At 36.0% G+C, this 21,243-nt stretch overlaps 1 protein-coding gene across 1 annotated transcript in view; it reads right to left on the bottom strand.

Moving 5' to 3' along the window:
• The window catches only part of ANOS1 (anosmin 1), an 86,057-nt gene that overhangs the window by 42,022 nt on the left and 22,792 nt on the right, over positions 1-21,243 (bottom strand). The window contains exons 3-4 of the mRNA XM_087967050.1: positions 7,544-7,606; positions 354-576 (exon numbers count right to left, since the gene is read on the bottom strand). Coding sequence (XP_087823176.1) covers positions 354-576; positions 7,544-7,606 — 286 coding nt within the window. The remainder of the gene's footprint in view (positions 1-353; positions 577-7,543; positions 7,607-21,243) is intronic.

Raw genomic sequence — 21,243 nt, 5'->3', positions numbered from 1 at the left:
CTACAGTAATTCTTCACTTCTATACATTAAGCATATTTTAAAAAATGATTAAGTGTTTCAGCATCCAAGGATGAATTCTCCGTACCCAATTCAATACAACTTTATCACAATGCTAATTGTTAATACAAACTATTATACACACCTCACTTGAATTTTTAACCGGTATCAGACCTGAATTTTGTTTTCAATTAAAATCTAACCTTGGCTTGACTTGGTCTCCATATTATGACTACCCCTAGTCATCACAAGATAAGAGCAGTGTGGGGAATGTTGGTATACTTAAAAGAAGTAGCATGTGGGTGACTACATAGACACACACTTTTTCTCTAGTCACTTCTAATAATAAACTCTACCTTTATAAAGATTTTTGGGCACTTGACATGTATGTCCACATCCATTGGAACAGCACTTTTTCACCCCAGAGCATTCGTTGTCAGCCTCACAACTTTCAACACAGGCAGCTGCAAAGCCACTGGCCTTCTCAGGTGCTGGGCAGTCTCCTTGCTTCACTGACTGGATGTATTTCAGGAACTCACAGCTAGTTAGACATTCATAGTTCTTCCTGGGGAAAAGAGGCTAAAGGAAAAGTAAGAGAGGTAACTTTTAAAGATAAAACGTTTTTACTGCAAAAAAAAAAAGTCACAGTGAAATATGTTGGTTTGCTTTCCAGTAAATTCTTGACTTTCCTTATTGACCACTTCCTCCTTCAGTGGATGAAAAAATGTATAACTTTACAGCATCAATGCGTTAAGTCCTTGACGTGATATAAACAATTACAGATGATATTGACTGAAAGAATAGAAACAGCTGAAACCCTAGATAAAACTGACTGTGCAATACTGAATTCTTTCATTTGGAGACAAATGCACCCAAATGTATCATTTGGACTTAAAAATATGGATTTTTTTTTTCAAAAAGAAAAAGGGTCAATGGAATAATTGCTTAATACAAACAGTAAAATGCTAATAGATTATTAAAAAAATGATAAAAGTAATTAAATCCTACAGTATGTTGCCTCATGTCATCAAATAAAGGGTACGTGTTACATCAAACAATTACGTAGAAAAAATATAGTGCAGAATCAATGCTTGAAATTGAAATTTTAAATGTGCATATATTTGTATATTTGTATTTTGGGGTATTAAAGGAATCGTTGTGGTGTTTTCATCTATATTTCCAACCAGAGATGGTATTCAGCAGGTTCTGACCAGTTCTGGAGAACTGGTAGCAGAAAGGGGGCGTGCATAAGCGCACCAACGTGCCTACCATTCCTATCCTATTGTTTCTTTTATTTTTCTTATATGTACCCATTTCATGTATTCATAACTATGTATATATTTATACCTATTATCTTGTAAGCAATTGACAAATCAAATAAATAAATAAAATAAATTTTGAGTAGTTCGGAGAACTGGCAAATATCACCTCTGACTGGAGATTTTACAGCATCCTTCCCCTGCCGTGCCCACCAAGCCATGCCCACAGAACCAGTAGTAAAAAAAAAATTGAATCTCACCACTGCTTCCAACAAAAGGCCAACATCCATTGAGGGAGCAAAGGATTTTAGACATGAACTACTGACTTAAAAACTGGTACGTCAAGAGAACCTCAGATTCCTAGACTATGGCCTGCATTACCTTCATGAAGGGCTACTGGCAAGGGATGGAGTGAACTAAAATAGAGGGGGAAGTGGGTGCAATTTTCAAGACCTCTTTCCCACCACTAATAACTAATGTATGTAAGAAATATTTCACAATAGTAATGGGAGACTTTAACTACCCTTATATCAAAGGGGAGACAAATTCTGCAGCATGTGGGAGATCAAACAGATTTCTAACCAACCTAGCTGACAACTTTGTCAACCAAAAGGTAGAGGAGGAAACTAGAAGAAAAGCTATACTGGACTTAATTCTTACTAACAAAGAAAAAGTGATAGAGAAAGTTGAAATTGTTGGAACTTTGGACAAGAGTGATGTCATACATCCAAGTTACCCAGGAGCTTGCTCTTCCTGAGACTATCATCTGTGAACTATTCTTAAATATCACATTTCGATTCTTACTATGTTACAGAGCACCTGATTATGACATCGAACATGTAAACAAGCTAAATTCACTACTAACATGGGCAGCATCCTGCCCACATGCTTTTATCTTTCTTGGTGATTTCAATCTACTTCATATTGACTGGACCCTAAATGAATGTACAACTGAACCCATACACGCAACCTTCTACAATGCTGTTACAAATCTGGGACTGGAACAACTAGTAACCAACAACACTAGACTAAACAACTGCCTCGATCTCATCTTCTGCAATAATTTGAATTTAATTTACGGAATACAAACTAAAGAACCCTTTTCCAGCAGTGACCACAATATGATTGACTTTTGTCTCAACATACGCCCACACAAAAATCATCACAATGACGTAATCCCCAATTATAACTTCAAAAAAGGCAACTATGATCTTATAGACAATGATCTCTCATCCCTTCATTGGCAAACTCTATTCACTGGATGCAATACTGTTGAAGACCATTACAACATATTTTTTCTTGAAGTCAAAAGAGTCATCAAACTATATGTACCAACAACAACTCCCCCCCCCAAAAAAAAAAAACAGATTACCCATAACAATAAGGAAACTTCAATCCAAAAACAGATCACTCTGGCAGAAAGACAAATCTGGTAACGTTGCCAATTTCAAAAGCCGATACAAAAATTTATGCCACCAGATAAAAACTGAATGCACCAATTATCAAATTAAACAAGAGGAAAACCTTCTATGCACCAATTCCACCTGCGCTTTTTACAATTTTGTAAACAACAAACTAAAAGACTCAAGGTCCATCCCACCCCTGATAGGACCTAATGGTAAAGACTGCAACGACGACACCATTAAAGCCAACATCTTTAACACATTCTTCGGCTCAGTATTTGTAAACAGCAATGGATCATGCCCAGTATTTCCTAGCCGAACCACAGACAACTACAATGATCTAATACATATCGATTTTACAGAAGACAATGTTGAAAAAGCACTACGCAATCTAAAACCATCTCTTTCTATTGGACCGGATGGAATATGTGCCTACTTCTTTAAAAAGCTATCCACTGCCATAGCCGAACCTCTAAGCATAATCTTTGAAAACTCTTTCAGGACCAGCTCCTTGCCTAACCTATGGTCACAATCCATGGTCATCCTCATCTTCAAAAAGGGAGACCCCAGCCTAGTTGAAAATTACAGACCAATCTCCTTATGCTGCGTCACCTGTAAAGTCATGGAATCAATTATTAACCAATCCTCCACTTAGAGACAAACAATCTACTCTCTAATAAACAATTTGGTTTCAGGAAAAAACTATACTGTAATCTACAACTATTACACTGTAAAAACATATGGATTACACAACTCGATCAGCAATAGACGCAATCCACATAGACTTCTGTAAAGCCTTTGATTCAGTGGTACACAACAAACTACTCCTAAAACTAAAATCTTACGGTATCTCTGGACAACTGCATAACTGGATAGAAGCATTCCTGTCAAACAGACAATAAATGGTCAAAATTGGGAGTGTCCTATCAAATTCTGTACCTGTCAATATGGGTGTCCCCCAAGGCAGTGTTCTAGGACCAACTCTCTTCATACTCTACATAAATGACCTCTGTGATCATATCAAGAGCAACTGCGTTCTCTTCGCTGATGATGTAAAGCTATTCAATACCACAGACAATACTGCTACCTACCTTGACTATATATCAGAATGGTCAAACAAATGGCAACTTCAAATCTCAACAAATAAATGCTCTGTCTTACATATTGGCAAAAAAAATCAGAAAATAAAATACAAGCTGAATAGTCAAGATCTTGTTGATGATCCAAGCTCTGTCAAGGACCTTGGAATACTCATCTCTAATGATCTAAGTGCTAGAGCCCACTGCAACTACATAGCCAAAAAGGCATTAAGAGTTGTTAACCTAATCTTACATAGCTTTTTCTCCAGTAATATCACTCTACTAACTGGAGCATACAAAACATTTGCTAGACCAATACTCGAATACAGCTCACCAGTCTGGAACCCACATTACGTATCTGATATTAGCACAGTTGAGAAAGTCCAGAAATATTTCACAAGAAGAGTTCTCCACTCCTCTACTCGTTGTAAAATACCTTATGCCACCAGACTTGAAATTCTAGACCTAGAAAACCTTGAATTATGCCGTCTTCGGTCTGATCTAAGTATGGTATATAAAATCATACATTGCAATGTCCTACCTGTCAATGAATGCTTCAGCTTCAACCATAACAACACAAGAGCACACAATAGATACAAACTCAAGGTTAACCGCACCAAACTTGATTGCAGGAAATACGACTTCAGCAACAGAGTGGTCAATGTCTGGAATACTCTACCTGACTCTGTGGTTTCTTCCCCAAACTCCAAAAACTTTAACCTTAGACTGTCTACTACTGACCTCACCCCTTTCCTAAGAGGTCTGTAGGGGGCGTGCATAAGCGCACCAACCTGCCTACCATCCCTGTCCTATTGTTTCTTTTATTTTTCTTATATGTACCCATTTCATGTATTCATAACTATGTATATACTTATACCTATTATCTTGTGAGCGATTGACAAATCAAAACAAATAAATAAAAAAATATTGGAATTCAATATAATTCAAATAGAGACAATAGAACATAAACCAGCCAGTGTAAACTTCAAAAGAGTTGATTTTAACAAATTCAGCTAGAGCTTAAGAAAAATTCCATGGATGAAAATCCTAATGAGAAAAACAATTCAAGAATGGGAAACTCTGAAAAATATTACCATAAAAGCCCAGTCCAAGACGATACCTCTGACAAAGAAAAACAAGAAATGGTTGCACAAAGATCTATCTGTTAAATTAAAAGACAAAAAGAACAAGTATAAAAAATGGAAAGAAAGACACATTAAGTAAGGCAGAGTATCAGCAGACAGCCTGAATCTGCAAAGATGAAGTCAGAAAGCAAAGGCTCAGAATGAAAAAGACTTGCAACAAACGTCAAACATAATAAAAACAGTTTCTTTCAACACATAAGTAATAAGAAAAAAGTCAAGGAAACAGTAGGTCCAGTTAACAGAGAAGTTAGCAAGGAAGTACAGGCAACAGAGAGAAAGCAGAACTTCTTAACTCATTCCTTGTATCAGTCTTCACACAAAAATCCTATAGTCCAACCTACCAAAAACCTAACTGTAAAAAACAGAGTAGAAATAAAAATTAAAGCAAGAAAATGGTTAGAGAACACCTATCTGATCTTGACAATATAAATCACCGGGAACTGATGGTTTACATCCCAGAGTTCTGAAGGAGATGGCAAATATTACCTCAGAACCACTGTACGTACAATATCTTTCAAAAATCCAAGAATACCAGAGAGTTACCGGAGGATTGGAAAAGAGCTGAGGTGGTTCTCATCTAAAAAAAAAGGAGTGGGGAACAGACCCAGTTTGTTTGTTTATTTATTTATCAAATAAATAAATAAATAAATAAACAGTAACTGTGAGAGGGACCTTGGAGTCCAAGTGGATGATCACTTAAATATGAGTCAGCAATGTGCAGCAGCAGCCAAAAAAGCTAACACAATCCTTGGTCATATAAACAGAGGCATAGAATACAAAATCTGTAGGGGCCGTGCATAAGCGCACCAACGTGACTACCGTCCCTGTCCTATTGTTTCTTTTCTTTTCTTTTTTTTATTTTTCTTATATGTATCCATGTATTCATAACTATGTTTTTACTTATACCTATTATCTTGTAAGCAATTGACTAAATAAATAAATAAATAAATAAATTTTTTAAAAAATTGGGACCGTTTTATAAAGCCTTAGTAAGGCCACACCTGTTTTGGTTACCAGGTTACAAAAAAGATGTTGAGATTTTGGAAAAAGTAAAAAGTAAAGAAGAGCAACTATGATGATTAAATACCTGGAGACTAAATCATGAGCAGTTACAGGATTTGGATTTGGCTAGTCTAGAGAAAAGAAGTACTACAGGGGACATGATAGTGGTATTCCAGTACTTGAGAGGTTGCCACAAAGAGGGGAGGGTCAACTTGTTTTCCAAAGCACCGGAGGACAAGAAACAATGGATGGAAACTAATCAAGGAGAGAATTAAAGAGAAACTTCCTAACAGTGAGAACAATTAACTAGTGGAACAGCTTGCCATCAGAAGTTGTGAGTGCTTTATCACTGGATGTTTTTAAGAAGAGGCTGGACAGTCACTTGTCTGAAATGGTATTGGGTCTCCTGCTTGAACAGGGAGTTGGACTAGAAGACCTCCAAGGTCCCTTCCAGCTCTATTCTTATTGATATAGTAATCTGGCTGAAATATTTATGTTATAATTAAGAAACTATTGAGATCTGGGCAAGTAACTGAATGAGAGCAAATATTTTCATTATCTTTTTGTAAAAAGTGTGAGGAAAAAAGAATCCAGGGAATAGTACATCAATCAGCCTGATATAGTGACCAAGAAAGTTCCAGAACAGATAAAAAGAATCAGTGTGTAGCAACTGAGAACAGCATGTCAGAAAGTAAAACTCAACATGAATTAATCAATGCTGATCTTGATTTCCTCAAAAAGACCGTGGCAATGTTATTGGTGTGCTGCATCTTCATTTAGGAAATCGTTGATAAAATAACCAGTAACATTCTACTTATTAAATTAACATTATTACATTTATATGTTGCTGGGCTCCCAGTGGTTTACAATAGTTAAAACATTTAAAAACCAAAACCAATACAAAAACACACACACAAAAGCACAAGCTAAAAGATGGTAAAGAAAACAAACCCAGAAGAGAGCACAAAGCAAGAAAGGAGTGCCAGTCATCCTTGTCAAAGTTCTGAGCAAAAAGTGAGGTCTTTATAGCTCTTCCAAATACCAGTAGGAAGGAAGAGGGTTCACTGGTTAGTCTAGATGTTATTATAATTACAAAATAGTGAAATGTGATATAGAAAGTACGACAATTTAGATGTATTCCTAACTGGATCAAAACTGGTACTCAACTTTCATCAATGACTGCTTATCAGACTAGACATAGGCATGGAGGGGCATCTTATTCTCAAGGCATATATTTATAACTTGCATGAAAGAAGGAATGTTTTAAAATTTATAGATCTTACAAATGTAAATGGAATAACTAAGCACATAAAAATGGATAGCAAAGCTCAGAGCAAGTTTGAGAAATGGATCTAGCTGTTAAAAAATATTTATTATTTAGTTTTAATCACAGGAAGTTAACATGAATTCATTTAATATTTTAGGTTAGGATTCCCAAATTGTGAATCATGACTTGCTAGAAGTCAACAGCAAATCTGAGGAATTGTACGTACAAATGTGGATTGCTGCCTAAACTTGCAGCTGGCTTTTTTGAGCAAAGATTCTGACAAGACTACTTACATTTGTGCAGACTAAATGGCCTTCAGTCAATTTCTCCTTATAGCATGCATAAAATATACTCAAGTGACTTCTAAAGAGTTTTTTCACAACTAACATACCTCACAAAAATTTTGGCAATGGTTTTTCTTCAGATCCCAGGACTCTTTGCAAGGTTCCAAACACTGAAAAGAATAATTTGAAAACATGTCAGGAAGTAAATAAGATACCTATTTCTTTAATCAAGATAGGAATTTAAAACACTGTTTTTAAAAGAAACAAGTACTGTATCAATGCAGAAAAATAAACATATAATGTATTCTGAAAGAACAACAGTTAATTGGGTTCAGCATGGAAAACTGCAATTAAATTAGCATTTTTATATTTCTCATTTATAATAGTATTTATTTCTTTTCCTCATGTTCCATGAATATGAGCTTCAACATCTCATCAATGACCTACTCTGTATGATATCAAAAATTTAGAAAGCCTCTTTTTCTGGAATGCCAGTAGATGAGTTGATTTAAAAGATCTATTTATCAATCTTGTTTAAAATGGCTGAGGATCAAGTATTTATCAATCATGATTCTATCATGTGTGGTTCCTTGTCCAAAAACCTACTTAGATACAGATAATCAGAGTTGGAAGGGACCTTGTGGGTCATCTAGTCCAACCCTCTTGCCCAAGCGGGAGACCCTACACCATTTCTGACAAATGGCAGTCCAATCTCTTCTTGAAAGTCTCAACTGATGGTGCTCCCACAACTTCCGAGGGCAAGCTGTTCCATTGGTTGATTGTTCTCACTGTCAGAAAGTTTCTCCTTATTTCCAGGTTAAATCTCTCCTTGTTCCATTATTCCTTGTCTAGCCTTCCATCCATTATTCCTTGTCTAGCCTACAGGAGCTTTAGAAAATAGCTTGACCCCTTCCTCCCTGTGGCAGCCCCTCAAATATTGGAAGACCGCTATCATGTCTCCCCTGGTCCTTCTCTTTACTAGACTAGCCAAGCCCAGTTCCTGCAACCGTTCATTGTATGTTTTAGCCTCCAGTCCCCTAATCATCCTAGTTGCTCTTCTCTGTACTTTTTCTAGAGTTTCAACATCTTTTTTATAATGTGGTGACCAAAACTGGATGCAGTACTCTAGGTGTGGTCTTACTAAGGCTTTATAGAGTGGTATTGGTACTTCCCTTGATCTTGACTGTTAATGCAACTTAGGATTGCATAAGCTTTTTTGGCGGCTGCTGCCCACTGCTGGCTCATATTTAGCTGGTTGTCCACTAAGACTCCAAGATCCCTCTCACAGTTACTGCTATTGAGCCTGGTTTCACCCAGGCTATATGTGTACTTTTGGTTTTTCTTGCCTAAGTAAAGTATATTGAATTTCATTTTATTAGATATGGCCCAGTGTTCTAGTCTGTCAAGAGCCATCTGGATCTCGAGCCTATCTTCTTGGGTGTTAGCTATTCCTGCCAGCTTAGTATCATCTGCAAATTTGGTAAGTTCCCCTTCTATTCCCTCATCTAAGTCGTTAATAAAGATATTGAAGAGTACTGGGCTTAAGACGGAACCTTGTGGCACCCCACTGTTTACTTCCCTCCATGTAGACTTAGACCCATTAAGGACTACTCGTTGAGTACGGTTTGCCAGCCAGTTGCGAGTCCATCTAGTGGTGGTGCTATCTATTCCACTTTTTTTCTAGCTTACTAAGAAGTAGGTTGTGGTCTACTTTGTTGAATGCTTTGCTGAAATCTAAATATATTATGTCCACAGTATTTTGCTGGTCTACTAATTTAGTCACTGTGTTGAAGAATGAAATAAGATTGGTTTGGCATGATTTGTTTTTAACAAACCCGTGCTGACTGCTAGTTATTACTTTACTTGTTTCTAGATGTTGGCAGATCTGTTTTTTATTATCTTTTCCAGTATCTTCCCGGGTATTGACGTTAGGCTGATTGGTCTATAGTTTCCTGGGTCTGTTTTTTTTCCTTTTTTGAAAATGGGAACCACGTCAGCTCTTTTCCAGTCCTCTGGTAGTTCCCCGGTGCTCCAGGATTTTTGAAAGATATGATGCAGTGGTTCTGAGATGACCTCTGTCAGTTCCTTTAAAACTCTGGGATGTAATCCATCAGGCCCCGGTGATTTGTTTTCATCAAGATCAGACAGGTGTTCTCTTACTATTTTTTTGCTTATTTTAACTTTTATTTCTGGTCTGTCTTTTACAGTTATGTTTTTGGTGGGTTGAGCTATAGTTTCTTTTTGCGTGAAGACAGAGGCAAAGAATGAGTTAATCAGTCCTGCTTTCTCTCTGTTGCCTGTTACTTCCTTGCCATCTTCTCCTTTAGTGGGCCGACTGTTTCCTTGATTTTTTTTCTTGTTATTTATATGTTGGAAGAAACTTTTTTTATTATCTTTGACTGTTGTTGCAAGTCTTTGTTCGTTCTGAGCTTTTGCTATCCTGACTTTGTCTTTGCAGATTCTGGCTATCTGCTGATATTCTGTCTTAGTTGTATGTCCTTCTTTCCATTTTTTTGTACTTGTCCTTTTTTTCTTTCCAAAGAGATCTTTGCCAAAGAGATCTTTGTGTAGTCATGCTGGTTTCTTCTTGGATTTCTTGTTTTTCTTACTTAAATACTATTAATGGCAAACTGATCAGATTCCTCCCCATTATCTCCTATAACTTTTGATTATGATGACTGCAATCTAACTGATGCCCCTTTTTGAGAAAAGGGGAGCCAGAGGGAACAGGGTAAGTGGACACATTTCCAAACAATAGAAATGTTCCTATGGGACATTTTAGAATTCTTAAAAATGAATTCCTTGGCTCTACTTCCCATTTATCTTATTATTGGACTCTGTTATTAATTGTAATAGTTTCCCATTTATTTTAAATTTTAAAAAGCTAAAAAAAAGAAGCAAATGAAATGGAACATGTTTCCTGGCTCATGACAACAGACCTTCTGTTGGTGACATTGGTGCCTACAGATTCTATGTTGGGAACCTAGAAGTCACAAACCCAAATCTCCATAGATTTTGACTGTAATAAAACCTTAATCATGCATAACTCCATCTTATGTAATGTCCACAGGAAAGTCTTTCCCCACAAAATATTGAGACTATCATTTAAGCAATCTTTCATGACTTACTCAGGTGTTAAGACTGGTTAAATGTGTTGACCATGGGGATAAAAACAATTTATCATGCAAACATAAGGATTAAGTAATAGTGCAACCTCATAATCCTCTGTTTTGAATGAATTGTACTTCAAACTGATGTGTATAATCTCCAGGTCTAGATTTTTCAAAATCTAAATACTTTTTAAACTCTTGTGTCTGGAACCTTTAACTAGGTGAAATGGTGCTTCATAGGGCAGAAACTTTCCAACCAAGATACCTCAAATTGGCTAATTTATAGAATGTTGGGACCCATGACTCCTGAGGTAACTTCAGTGCCCCTGCTATGCTGTCACAGTCACCCGTGATCACATGATCCTCATTTTCAATATTCCCTGACAGTTTACACAAATGTCTGGGAACTTGAATCATATTCCCTCACTCTTCCCATACCTGGCAGAAACCACTTTCCTACTGTCAGGGGAGGGGAAGGGAAGGAAGGGAAAGAGAAAGGAAAAGGGAAAGTAAGTTTTTCAAGGAAATTTAGCTTATATGGAATTGAGCAAGAAGAAGAAAAATTAAGGGGAGACTTCTTACATCTTTATAGACTCTCATGCATAAGCTAATTAAGACAATAGAACTGAATATTTTTGCATGGTTCCTACTATACGCAATCAGAAACAGGGAAGAGAAAGATTGTCTAACCATTACCAGGCTTCTCTTTTTAGCTTTTCAGTTTCTTCCTAGTGATCCACGTTGACAGATTCAGCATTACTAAACAGCAAGCGCTATAGGGCTTTTCACTTTAATTTCACGCTATAATAAGATACAGTGGTTGTTTCACTAAGGGACTGAAAGCTTTTCTTTGTAAGAACTATTTGATGGTCAAGTTAAGTATCACATTCTGGCAATGAGCATCTGTTCTCCAAGGAGAAATGGTAGTAAGAAATGAAAAACACAGAGAAGAAAGATGTGGAAACTTTTCAAAAGTCATCTTCCTCATTAAAGAAATTAGGCCTATTCAGGTCTCTTTACATCAATGCAAGTAAAGTGCAAATCAAATTAGCTTCTCATTGGTGAGCTGACAGATTATTTAAGGTTTACTATATAATGGGGTCAGCTGTTTATTCTAACCACATTCAGCACTGGACTAGTTACTGTTAATGAATCCTATTGTTACACCATAGCAAAGCAAGTATGGGGATAACATGATTTCCTGCCAAACTTAAATTTCTTTAATTCCTCTAATATGAACAAAACTGTAAAAAAAAAAACTATCTGGGGCTTTTAGAAACAGTCCTTTCTTGTATTGTATTGTACAGAGCCAAATTAACTTTGCACACTCCATTATTACAAAGCCAACACCTAGAATTAAATAGTGCATGTCCATGAAATAGTACGTGGTACATCATAGAATGGTTATCACAGGATATTCCAACCACAGTGATTTCTTAAAGTGGAAATTTCTGAAAGTGGAAATTTCTGAAGGTGGGAATTTCTGAAAGTGGAAATCCGATAATCACATGCAGAGCTCTGCATTTAGATTGCCAAGACTGGCACATATTTAGGTGGAGCTTTTTTGAGACAGTTTACAAACAACTTACCAAAATTTTCTTATACATACAGTAATATCTTCAAAAGCCAACCAGCTGTTGTGGAAGATTGGCCTAACTCCCACAAATCACAGGATTTATGTCCATATGATAGGGACCACAAGAAGATAATAAAGGAATTTTTGCCCTTAAAATCATGACTGATCATGTAAAGAATTAGGGTTGCTCATTGCAATAAGGTTGTCATGAATGTTTAGAATATGAAATAAATTTAATTTCTGACACCAGGGGACAAATTATTCCAACAGGATTTTTTTTCCTACTGCCTGTTTTGAGCATGTCCTCTAAAAACATCTTCATTACAAAACCCAAAATATTTTATTTTAAAGATGCATATTGTGTTAAATGGGATGAAGTGAAACTCTATCCATTTGCACAGAAAATTCAGGCAGAAGGCGCAGAATATTACTTTTTCCACCTTTATTTTGCTGACAGCGTATTCTGATTTTATAATCAGATGATCTGACTTTATTATAGCAATGTATTCAAAACAGAACCCTTATGCTCTAATAAGAATATTTTCACTGTAAATTTAGATATAGAGGTAGATTAGATTAGATATAGATATAGAGACAGATATATAGAGACAGAGACAGAGACATGTAGATGTACATATAAATTATATAGATATAGATATGATATAATATAGATATAGATATATAGAGGCTAAAGAGAAATTCACAATTTATTCCTATTTTAATAGTCCAGCATAGCATTAGATTTATTCTTGGCTATTACTTATTGCTTGATATAACAGGAAAAAGCCAAGGATCTTGATTATAATAACAAATCATGTATGGGTCAGCCTCATTTGCATAGCTAGTCTTGCAGGCAATAACAACTAAATGGGAAAAATAACATTTGCTTGTTTCTGACAAGCAAAAATTCTAAGTTATAGTTATATTGAACCCAACAGGACCATAGTACAAAGGAGGAATAATATTTAGCTGCAATGAATTAGAAAATGTCTTGGTGTTGTGATAGTAGTAAATTGGGTCAACCACATGACCAAACTGATTTTACAACTTTTTTTGGTGATTATAAAGTGAACACCATAGTGGCAAGACAAATACTGGTCCATTAATCTGGTTTAGTTCTGTCCTGACTGCAGAATTTTAGCCAGGAATCTTGTAGTCTACCTGAAAATGCCAGAGATTAAATTGTGATCTTTTTTACACACAAATACAGCAACAAATGTTTGCTTTTAATTGACTGGCTCAGCAATGTTAGAGACAGGGTCTATTATAGTTATTGCATTCAGTTTATCAGTCCACTCAAAGCAGTTACAAGATAAGCTATGTAACAGCTGTCTAGTTATTTGCATTAAGACACAGACAGTTTTTAAAATCTTTGTTGTAGAAGGAAATTATATTCCAAGCACATTTACAAACAAACCAGTTGATCAGATAATCAATATTTAAGCTCTAATAAAAACTGCATCTAACAACCACTCTATTTGTGTGATATAGTTCCCCATTTATTTGTATAATTGTCATACATTTTACAGCAATGTAGCCAAATTTCAAAAAAAAGTACATAGGTTGCTCAATTTAAAACTGCTAATTATTTACATAGACTCAAAATTAGTATTCACAGTCTGCATTTCACTAACAAGAAGCTTTCAAGCTGCAATACTTTGTAATTCAAAAAAGACAGTCTGGTCAATAGACTGAGGATGTGAAGCATGTTTTGCACTTAAAAAGTCCAAGACCTGTTGAACACATGAAGTATTGGCTTTCATGTTCTTTCAGTTAGTGAAAAATAATTACAATGGATGTGCAATCTGTGAGGAATTGATTACTTCTATGACAGCAAATTCATGTAACTTAATCAAATATGATCACATTTAGCGAAGCTATCTTGAAAATTGAATTATTGTTTTAAATATTGAGTATATAAACTGCACATATTAAGATTTTTTTCCAGTGTGATTTTAGTCTTAGAGTTTACTATTTTATCAACTTCTCTGAAAAATAATTGAAACAATTGAAAAGGGTAGTTTCCAAAGCAGGATAGTATTTATTATGCCATTACACAGAGATTATCTTTAGTCATTAAGCTAAAGGTGCTACTTTTCATGTATGTCTCTACATAGGAAAAGATGGATTGGAATCTCTGGGGCAACCTTTCAGGAGTTGTCATGTGGATGTAATATTTTAAAAGCATGATTGAATTAGCAGAAATTCACTCACATGACTCTGAATCCAAGATCGAGTTTTTATCTCAATAAAAATTATCCCATAGATATTGCCAAAATAGAGAGATAAAGGGAAAGCATTTTAAATCTGAAGAGACTTTTATATATATCATACAGGTAGTCCTTGAGTTACAAATGTAATGGAGCCTGCCAATTACATTTGTAACAGGAGGATTTGTTGGAGTGAATCACATAAAATTAACATCAAAACTCCCTGCTTTCGCCCACACATTCATTAATTGAATACGCAGGTCATTTAAGTGCACATGAGGTATCTCAAGGTGGTAAAGGCCATGGGAGGCCTAGTGATAGAACAAGCCACCTGCTTAAAACTACCCAAAGCTTCCCCCAAATGAGATAACTCATGCTCCCCACAATTGCTTTCCCCCATCCTGCCGTGCTGGGTCACTTCCTTTGTGAAGATCTAGCAAGCTGTCTCCTCTTCAGCCGCTCTGCTATGCAAAATCACGGCCCCCAGAAGCTTCCAGTTTCCACACAAAACATTTGCAAGCCAACAGGACTCTTTGAGGCACGGCGATTTCGCTCCCTTCAGCTTACAAATGTTTTGCACAGAGACTGGAAGCTTCTGGGGGCCATGATCTCACGATCTGAAGTCCCATAAGATCATAATCCCCAGAAGCTTCCAGTCTCCATGCAAAACATTTGCAAGCCGATCAGATGCTGGAAATGAAATCATCCCACTCTCAAAGAAACCAAGAAGAGACAGATATTTGCAAAGTGAGTGAGTTTGGTGTGGCAGGATGGGAGGGGGGAAGCAATTGTGGCGACCTGGCTTGTGGAGGGGAGAATGGGCAGGGTGAATGTTGCAGTGCTTCCGCAGTTGTTCATAAAGGTGAACGACTGCTGTGGTGCGGCAACATTTGTAATTCAGGACTGTGTCATTAATATTTGAAGGGCTTATTGTGTAACTTCGAATAGTGACTAAGTGAACTGTCATAACATGAGGATTACCTGTATAAGAAAAGAATATTTGGCAGCTAAGATATATAGCATCTCAATACAAAATGTTTCTGTATAGGTTCTTGTTCCATGCTTCTACAAAAATACAGTCTAAGCATATTGGAAACCTTAAGGTAAATATTTCCTCTTGAAAGGTGAGTTATTGGGAGTTGGGCAGCATGCAAATTTAATAAATTATTATTAGGACAACATTTTATTGTATGCCCCTCTTGTTTTAAAAACCATAAACTAGACCAGTAGAATGGATCATATTTCATTTTCCCAAAGATCATTTTTATAAACACATACATTTGATTCCTTATTTCTTATTTCACTTCCAAGGTAATAAAAAATTTAAAGAGTTCTTATATTGTTTCATAACATTTTGGTTAAAGGAATTGTTTTATCATGTTTAGCATCTCTGTAATAGTTCAAAATGATAGCTCTCTATAGTAACCAAAGCTGAAGAATTAAAGTGTTTATTGAACACTTATCGACTGATTACTGTAACTCTCAGGTCATTTATTAAAAGAGTCACTTCCACATACTCAACCCACTAATTGCAAAAATTATTACACTAATTTTATGATGACTATATATTAACTCTTGAAAACCCAAGGTAACTCTTGTCCATTTAACCAGTCATTTCCAGTGCAAAGAGAGAAAAATAAAGATTAATGAAATACTACCTTTTGTTAAGATATGCAGGGCAGGGCAGGGAAACTAAGTTCACATGGCTCTAAAGACTTTTGAAGGAAGGATAATGCAGAAAGAAAAAGGTGATCCTGCAAAGAAAGTCAAACCAAAGTAGACCTGAAAAGCTCCAAGACCCATCGAACCATCACATGGGGTTGAATTCCAGAAATATTTCTACTGGGTAACCTATAAATTCTGTTCATGACCCTTCACAAACTCACCAATTTACTTGTAATGTAAATTAGGTCAGACATGCAAACTCTACCCTTTCGTTATTTTCACATGAAATATGAAATACTGGAACTTGCATTGGGATCCTGTGCATCACTGTGGTTATGAATGAATGCCTATGCAGGTAGAATGACCAGGTAATTGCTACTAAATCTACTACTCAGAAGATAAGTGTCACTTTTACAAGATATCAGAAAGGAAAAGAATCTATAAAATAAAACATATGGTTGAACAACTGGTACATGATATAGAAAAATCTTGCACAAAAAGGTTCATTTTCTCTAGATAAATTACTTTTGGGATCTCCATAACAAAGCGGCATAATCAATTAGTATATACATTTTTCTTCCATATAATCAAGACACATTATATTCAAGACACAAACTTTAAGTCTTGAAGGATTTGAATAAGTTAAATTTCTAGAATGTATCCCAAGTGGCGCCCTTTGACTTTACAAATGAACAGGGAAATATTATATATTGTGTAATTTTGTTTTACTTGAAAGTAATCTATTTTAAATGATACTTTAAGGATAAATTGGGATGCACTGCCAATTAATATACCAGGTTCTACAGATTCTTTAGGAATTCCTTTCAACTAATTGAGTAACGAGTACAGAGTAGAGAGAAGGGCAACAAAGATGATTAGGGGACTGGAGGCTAAAATGTATAAAGAATGGTTGCACAAATTGAGAATGTCTAGTTTAATTAAAAGAAAAACTAGGGGCAATATGATAACAATGTTCCAATATCTAAGGGGCTGCTACAAAGAAGAGAGAATCAAACTAATGACAAATCAAATGACAATCAAGAAAACATTAGCTATCTTTTTTTTTCAAAACCATAACTATTCTCCAAAGCAATTGAAGGCAGGACAAGAAGCAACGGATGAAAATGAATCAAGGAATGAACCAACCTAAAAACTAAGGAGAAATTCCCCGACAGTTAGAACAATTAATCAGTGAAATGACTTGCCTCCAGAAGTTCTGGTACTCCAACACTGGAGGTTTTAAAGAAGAGATTGGACAACTATTTGTCTGAAAAGGTATAGGGTTTCCTACCTGAGCAGGCAATTGGACTAAAAGACCTCCAAGGTACCTTCCAACTCTGTTATTCTGTTATTAATGATTCATATATTAAATATAGTTAAATTAAAAAATAAAATTAAGCACTAAACCTCTCCCTCTGTAGGGCTTTAAATGCTGGATAAGTTGTTTGAAAGGTGGCTAGAGAAAAATGATAAAGTACAAGAAGGAAAGGCAAGAAAGAAGGAACAGGCAAATTTAGGGTTGATAATAGAAATAATAAAAGGAGGCAACAAAATCTGAAAAGAAAACCCAAAGGAAAATTAAAAGGGAGACAGAACATTAAAATCATGTAGATTTCCCTATTTGCAGAGAGTGATTTCATTCATATAGTCTACACATGTCAAAAGATAAAAAAATGGAGACATGGGGGTGGGGAGAGACTTCATGAATTACCTAATCCTTTTGAAGAGCAATTACACATCTTTTTCTCCATCCAATTGTTTTGATATATCCTCCAACTGGTACTGGTATATTGCCAACTGTTTCTTGGTCCTTTCAGCAACTTGTGTCTTGCTGCAAGATTTCACTTTCCCTCAACAAATGAAGTTTGTGGGTGAGGATTGACAAAGTACCAATGAACAGAGATGCAAGGATTACCTCTTCAATTGCACATTTTCTTCCTTCCACCCCACAACACTTGTGCTTAATGACAAGAAACAAAACTTTAAATAGCTACAGAGGGTTTCTTTGTAAACTTCATTGAGGGAACTGAAAGACATGGGTTGGAGAGAGTAAGCTACAGTGCTGAGGCTAATGGAATTTTAGATCACTTCAAAAAGGCTACAAAAAGGCCACTAAAGACTAATACAATATCTTTGTTACATCAATGTATTTCAAATATAAAAAGCAGAAAGAAAATGAATACTGAATCCCAAGAAAAGACAATCAAGAAAACATTAGCTATCTTTTTTTCTTTTCAAAACCATAAATATTTAGAAAATATCTTACTCATTGCAAGTTAACATTTCTCATAGTAAATACTAAAACCTTAATGTAACAGACATACAATAAGTTTGCTTTTGCCACTACCATACATGACAAAGATACCAGAACAGATAATACTACACGACATTGCTTTGAAAAGCAATATCATGAAGTGGAAGGTGAACAGAATAGAAAAGGGGCTGACAGCTACTTCAGGCTTTGTTTACTGTTCCTGCTGCTTTCATAGCTGTGATCCATAATCAAACAAGGCCATCTTGTCATGTTATCTATCACAATATAATTCAATAAGCAAACTGGATACAACCATAGGTCATTGCAAGTGCTGACACACCAGAAACTGAATGTGAATGTGTTGTGGAAGAAATAATTGATGCTGTAACAAGCCAACTTCCATTTTTGTCAATCAATGAACAACCTAAACCCCACTGAATTACTGTTTCAGAGATAATTCTTTACCTAAACAGAGAAACAGAATGACCTTGAATGGGCAAAAAGCAGTGGAAGAGGAGCAACTTCCTGCCAGCTACGCCACTATTGTTTATTTATTTATTTATTTATTTATTTATTTAATTTGCCAATTGTTTACAAGATAATAAGTATAAGCGTATACATAGTTGTGAATACATGAAATGGGTACATATAAGAAAAATAAAAGAATAAGAGAAACAATAGGACAGGGACGGTAGGCATGTTGGTGCGCTTATGCACGCCCCCTACAGACCTCTTAGGAAGGGGGTGAGGTCAATAGTAGACAGTCTAAGGTTAAAGTTTTTGGGGTTTGGGGAAGAGACTACAGAGTCGGGTAGAGTATTCCAGACGTTGACCACTCTGTTCCTGAAGTCGTATTTCCTGCAATCAAGTTTGGTGCGGTTTACTTTGAGTTTGTATCTATTGTGTGCTCTTGTGTTGTTATGGTTGAAGCTGAAGTATTCATTGACAGGTAGGACATTGCAATGTATGATTTTATATACCATGCTTAAGTCAGACCGAAGACGGCGTAATTCAAGGTTTTCTAGTTCTAGAATTTCGAGTCTGGTGGCATAAGGTATTCTACAATGAGTAGAAGAGTGGAGAACTCTCCTTGTGAAATATTTCTGGACTTTCTCAATTGTGCTAATATCAGATACGTAATGAGGGTTCCAGACTGATGAACTGTATTCGAGTATTGGTCTAGCAAATGTTTTGTATGCTCTGGTTAGTAGTGTGATATTACCAGAGAAAAAGCTACGTAGGATTAGGTTAACAACTCTTAATGCCTTTTTGGCTATGTAGTTGCAGTGGGCTCTAGCACTTAGATCATTAGAGGTGAGTATTCCAAGGTCCTTTACAGAGCTTGGGTCATCAACAAGTTCTTGACTATTCAGCTTGTATTTTATTTTCTGATTTTTTTTGCCAATATGTAAGACAGAGCATTTATTTGTTGAGATTTGAAGTTGCCATTTGTTTGACCATTCAGATACATAGTCGAGATCTTTTTGAAGGGTAGCAGTATTGTCTGTGGTATTGAACAGCTTTACATCATCAGCGAAAAGAACGCAATTGCTCTTAATATGATCGCAGAGGTCGTTTATGTAGAGTATGAAGAGAGTTGGTCCTAGAACACTGCCCTGGGGGACACCACTATTGACAGGTACTGGATTTGATAGGACGCTCCCAATTTTGACCATTTGTTGTCTGTTTGACAGGAATGCTTCTATCCAGTTATTCAGTTGTCCAGAGATACCATAGGATTTTATTTTTAGGAGTAGTTTGTCGTGTACCACTGAATCAAAGGCTTTACAGAAGTCTATGTAGATTGCGTCTATTGCTTTGCCCTGGTCGAGTTGTGTCATCCATATGTTTTTGCAGTGTAAGAGTTGCAGATTACAGGATAGTTTTTTTCTGAAACCAAATTGTTTATTGGAGAGTAGGTTGTTTGTCTCTAAGTGGAGGATAATGGATTGGTTAATAATTGATTCCATGACTTTACAGGTGACGCAGCATAAGGAGATTGGCCTGTAATTTTCAACTGTAATTTTCAACAATGGGAAAAAATTTCCATTGTTTATGGAAAGCTGGCAGAGATCCTTGGAAACATCCCGTCCTCTTTTCTTCCTATAATTAAACAGTTTCCTGTTGAATTCCATTCTAAATTATATACGGTCTTGAGGATCTATGAAGTAAATTTGAATAAATTTGGCTTGCTGGTTGTGGGTCTGATAGTAAATGTTCAGTGGAATGGTGGATTTGCCTTTGAATAACTGCTGAAAGATTTCATCCATTCCTCATTGGAAGACCTTCTTTGGCACCAAAGGAGGCCATTTGGAAAAGGCAATTATATTGTCAGGTGTTCTTCCTGAACTCATTGGCAATAGGATTACTATATAAATTGAAGAGTAAATTAGGTACAGATTGCAAATTGCTTATGCTGATCTTTCCCTTCTATAGCAGAAATTGAGTGTTTCTCCGGGAAACAAGAATGTATGACATCTTTGGCCATGGTGCCAACAGCAGCAGAAATATTACATCATGCAAGTCATAAATTTTTCCTTGCTCTTTTTCTGTTGAAGGTTGATACTGTTGTGTTGAGGAACTCACACAGTAATTAGTCTTTGCCACATATTCTCACGTTTATCTTCCTTTTCCTCTTCCATATTTTTTAGTCTCCTCATTCTGTACCTTTCCTTGTGATTCTGGAGATGTTCAACCTTTCATTCTGTTTCTTTCATCTTTCCTTCCCCTGCCCCATTCCCACAATGTTTAGTGTTATCTCCTGATCATGATGTCTCATCTCTTTCCACATTGCATATTTATGCTACGCAGATGAGAGAGAAGTTATATCTGAATAAGAGATCTGTAAATGTATTTATTTATATTAATCTTTAAATGTCATTATAGGTCTTTCAGACCAATTATCCTCACAAGAAAACACAAAAACAGTTAGCTTGGTGAACACAAACAAGACCAAAGCTGGATACGTATTTTGTTTTAGGTGCCAACTAAA

This window comes from Notechis scutatus, chromosome 5, assembly GCF_049901735.1.
Source record: "Notechis scutatus isolate UNSWTSFEM ecotype Mainland chromosome 5, rNotScu1.2, whole genome shotgun sequence".
Taxonomy (NCBI): Eukaryota; Metazoa; Chordata; class Lepidosauria; order Squamata; family Elapidae; genus Notechis; species Notechis scutatus.
This window is presented reverse-complemented; position numbering and strand designations above follow the sequence as displayed.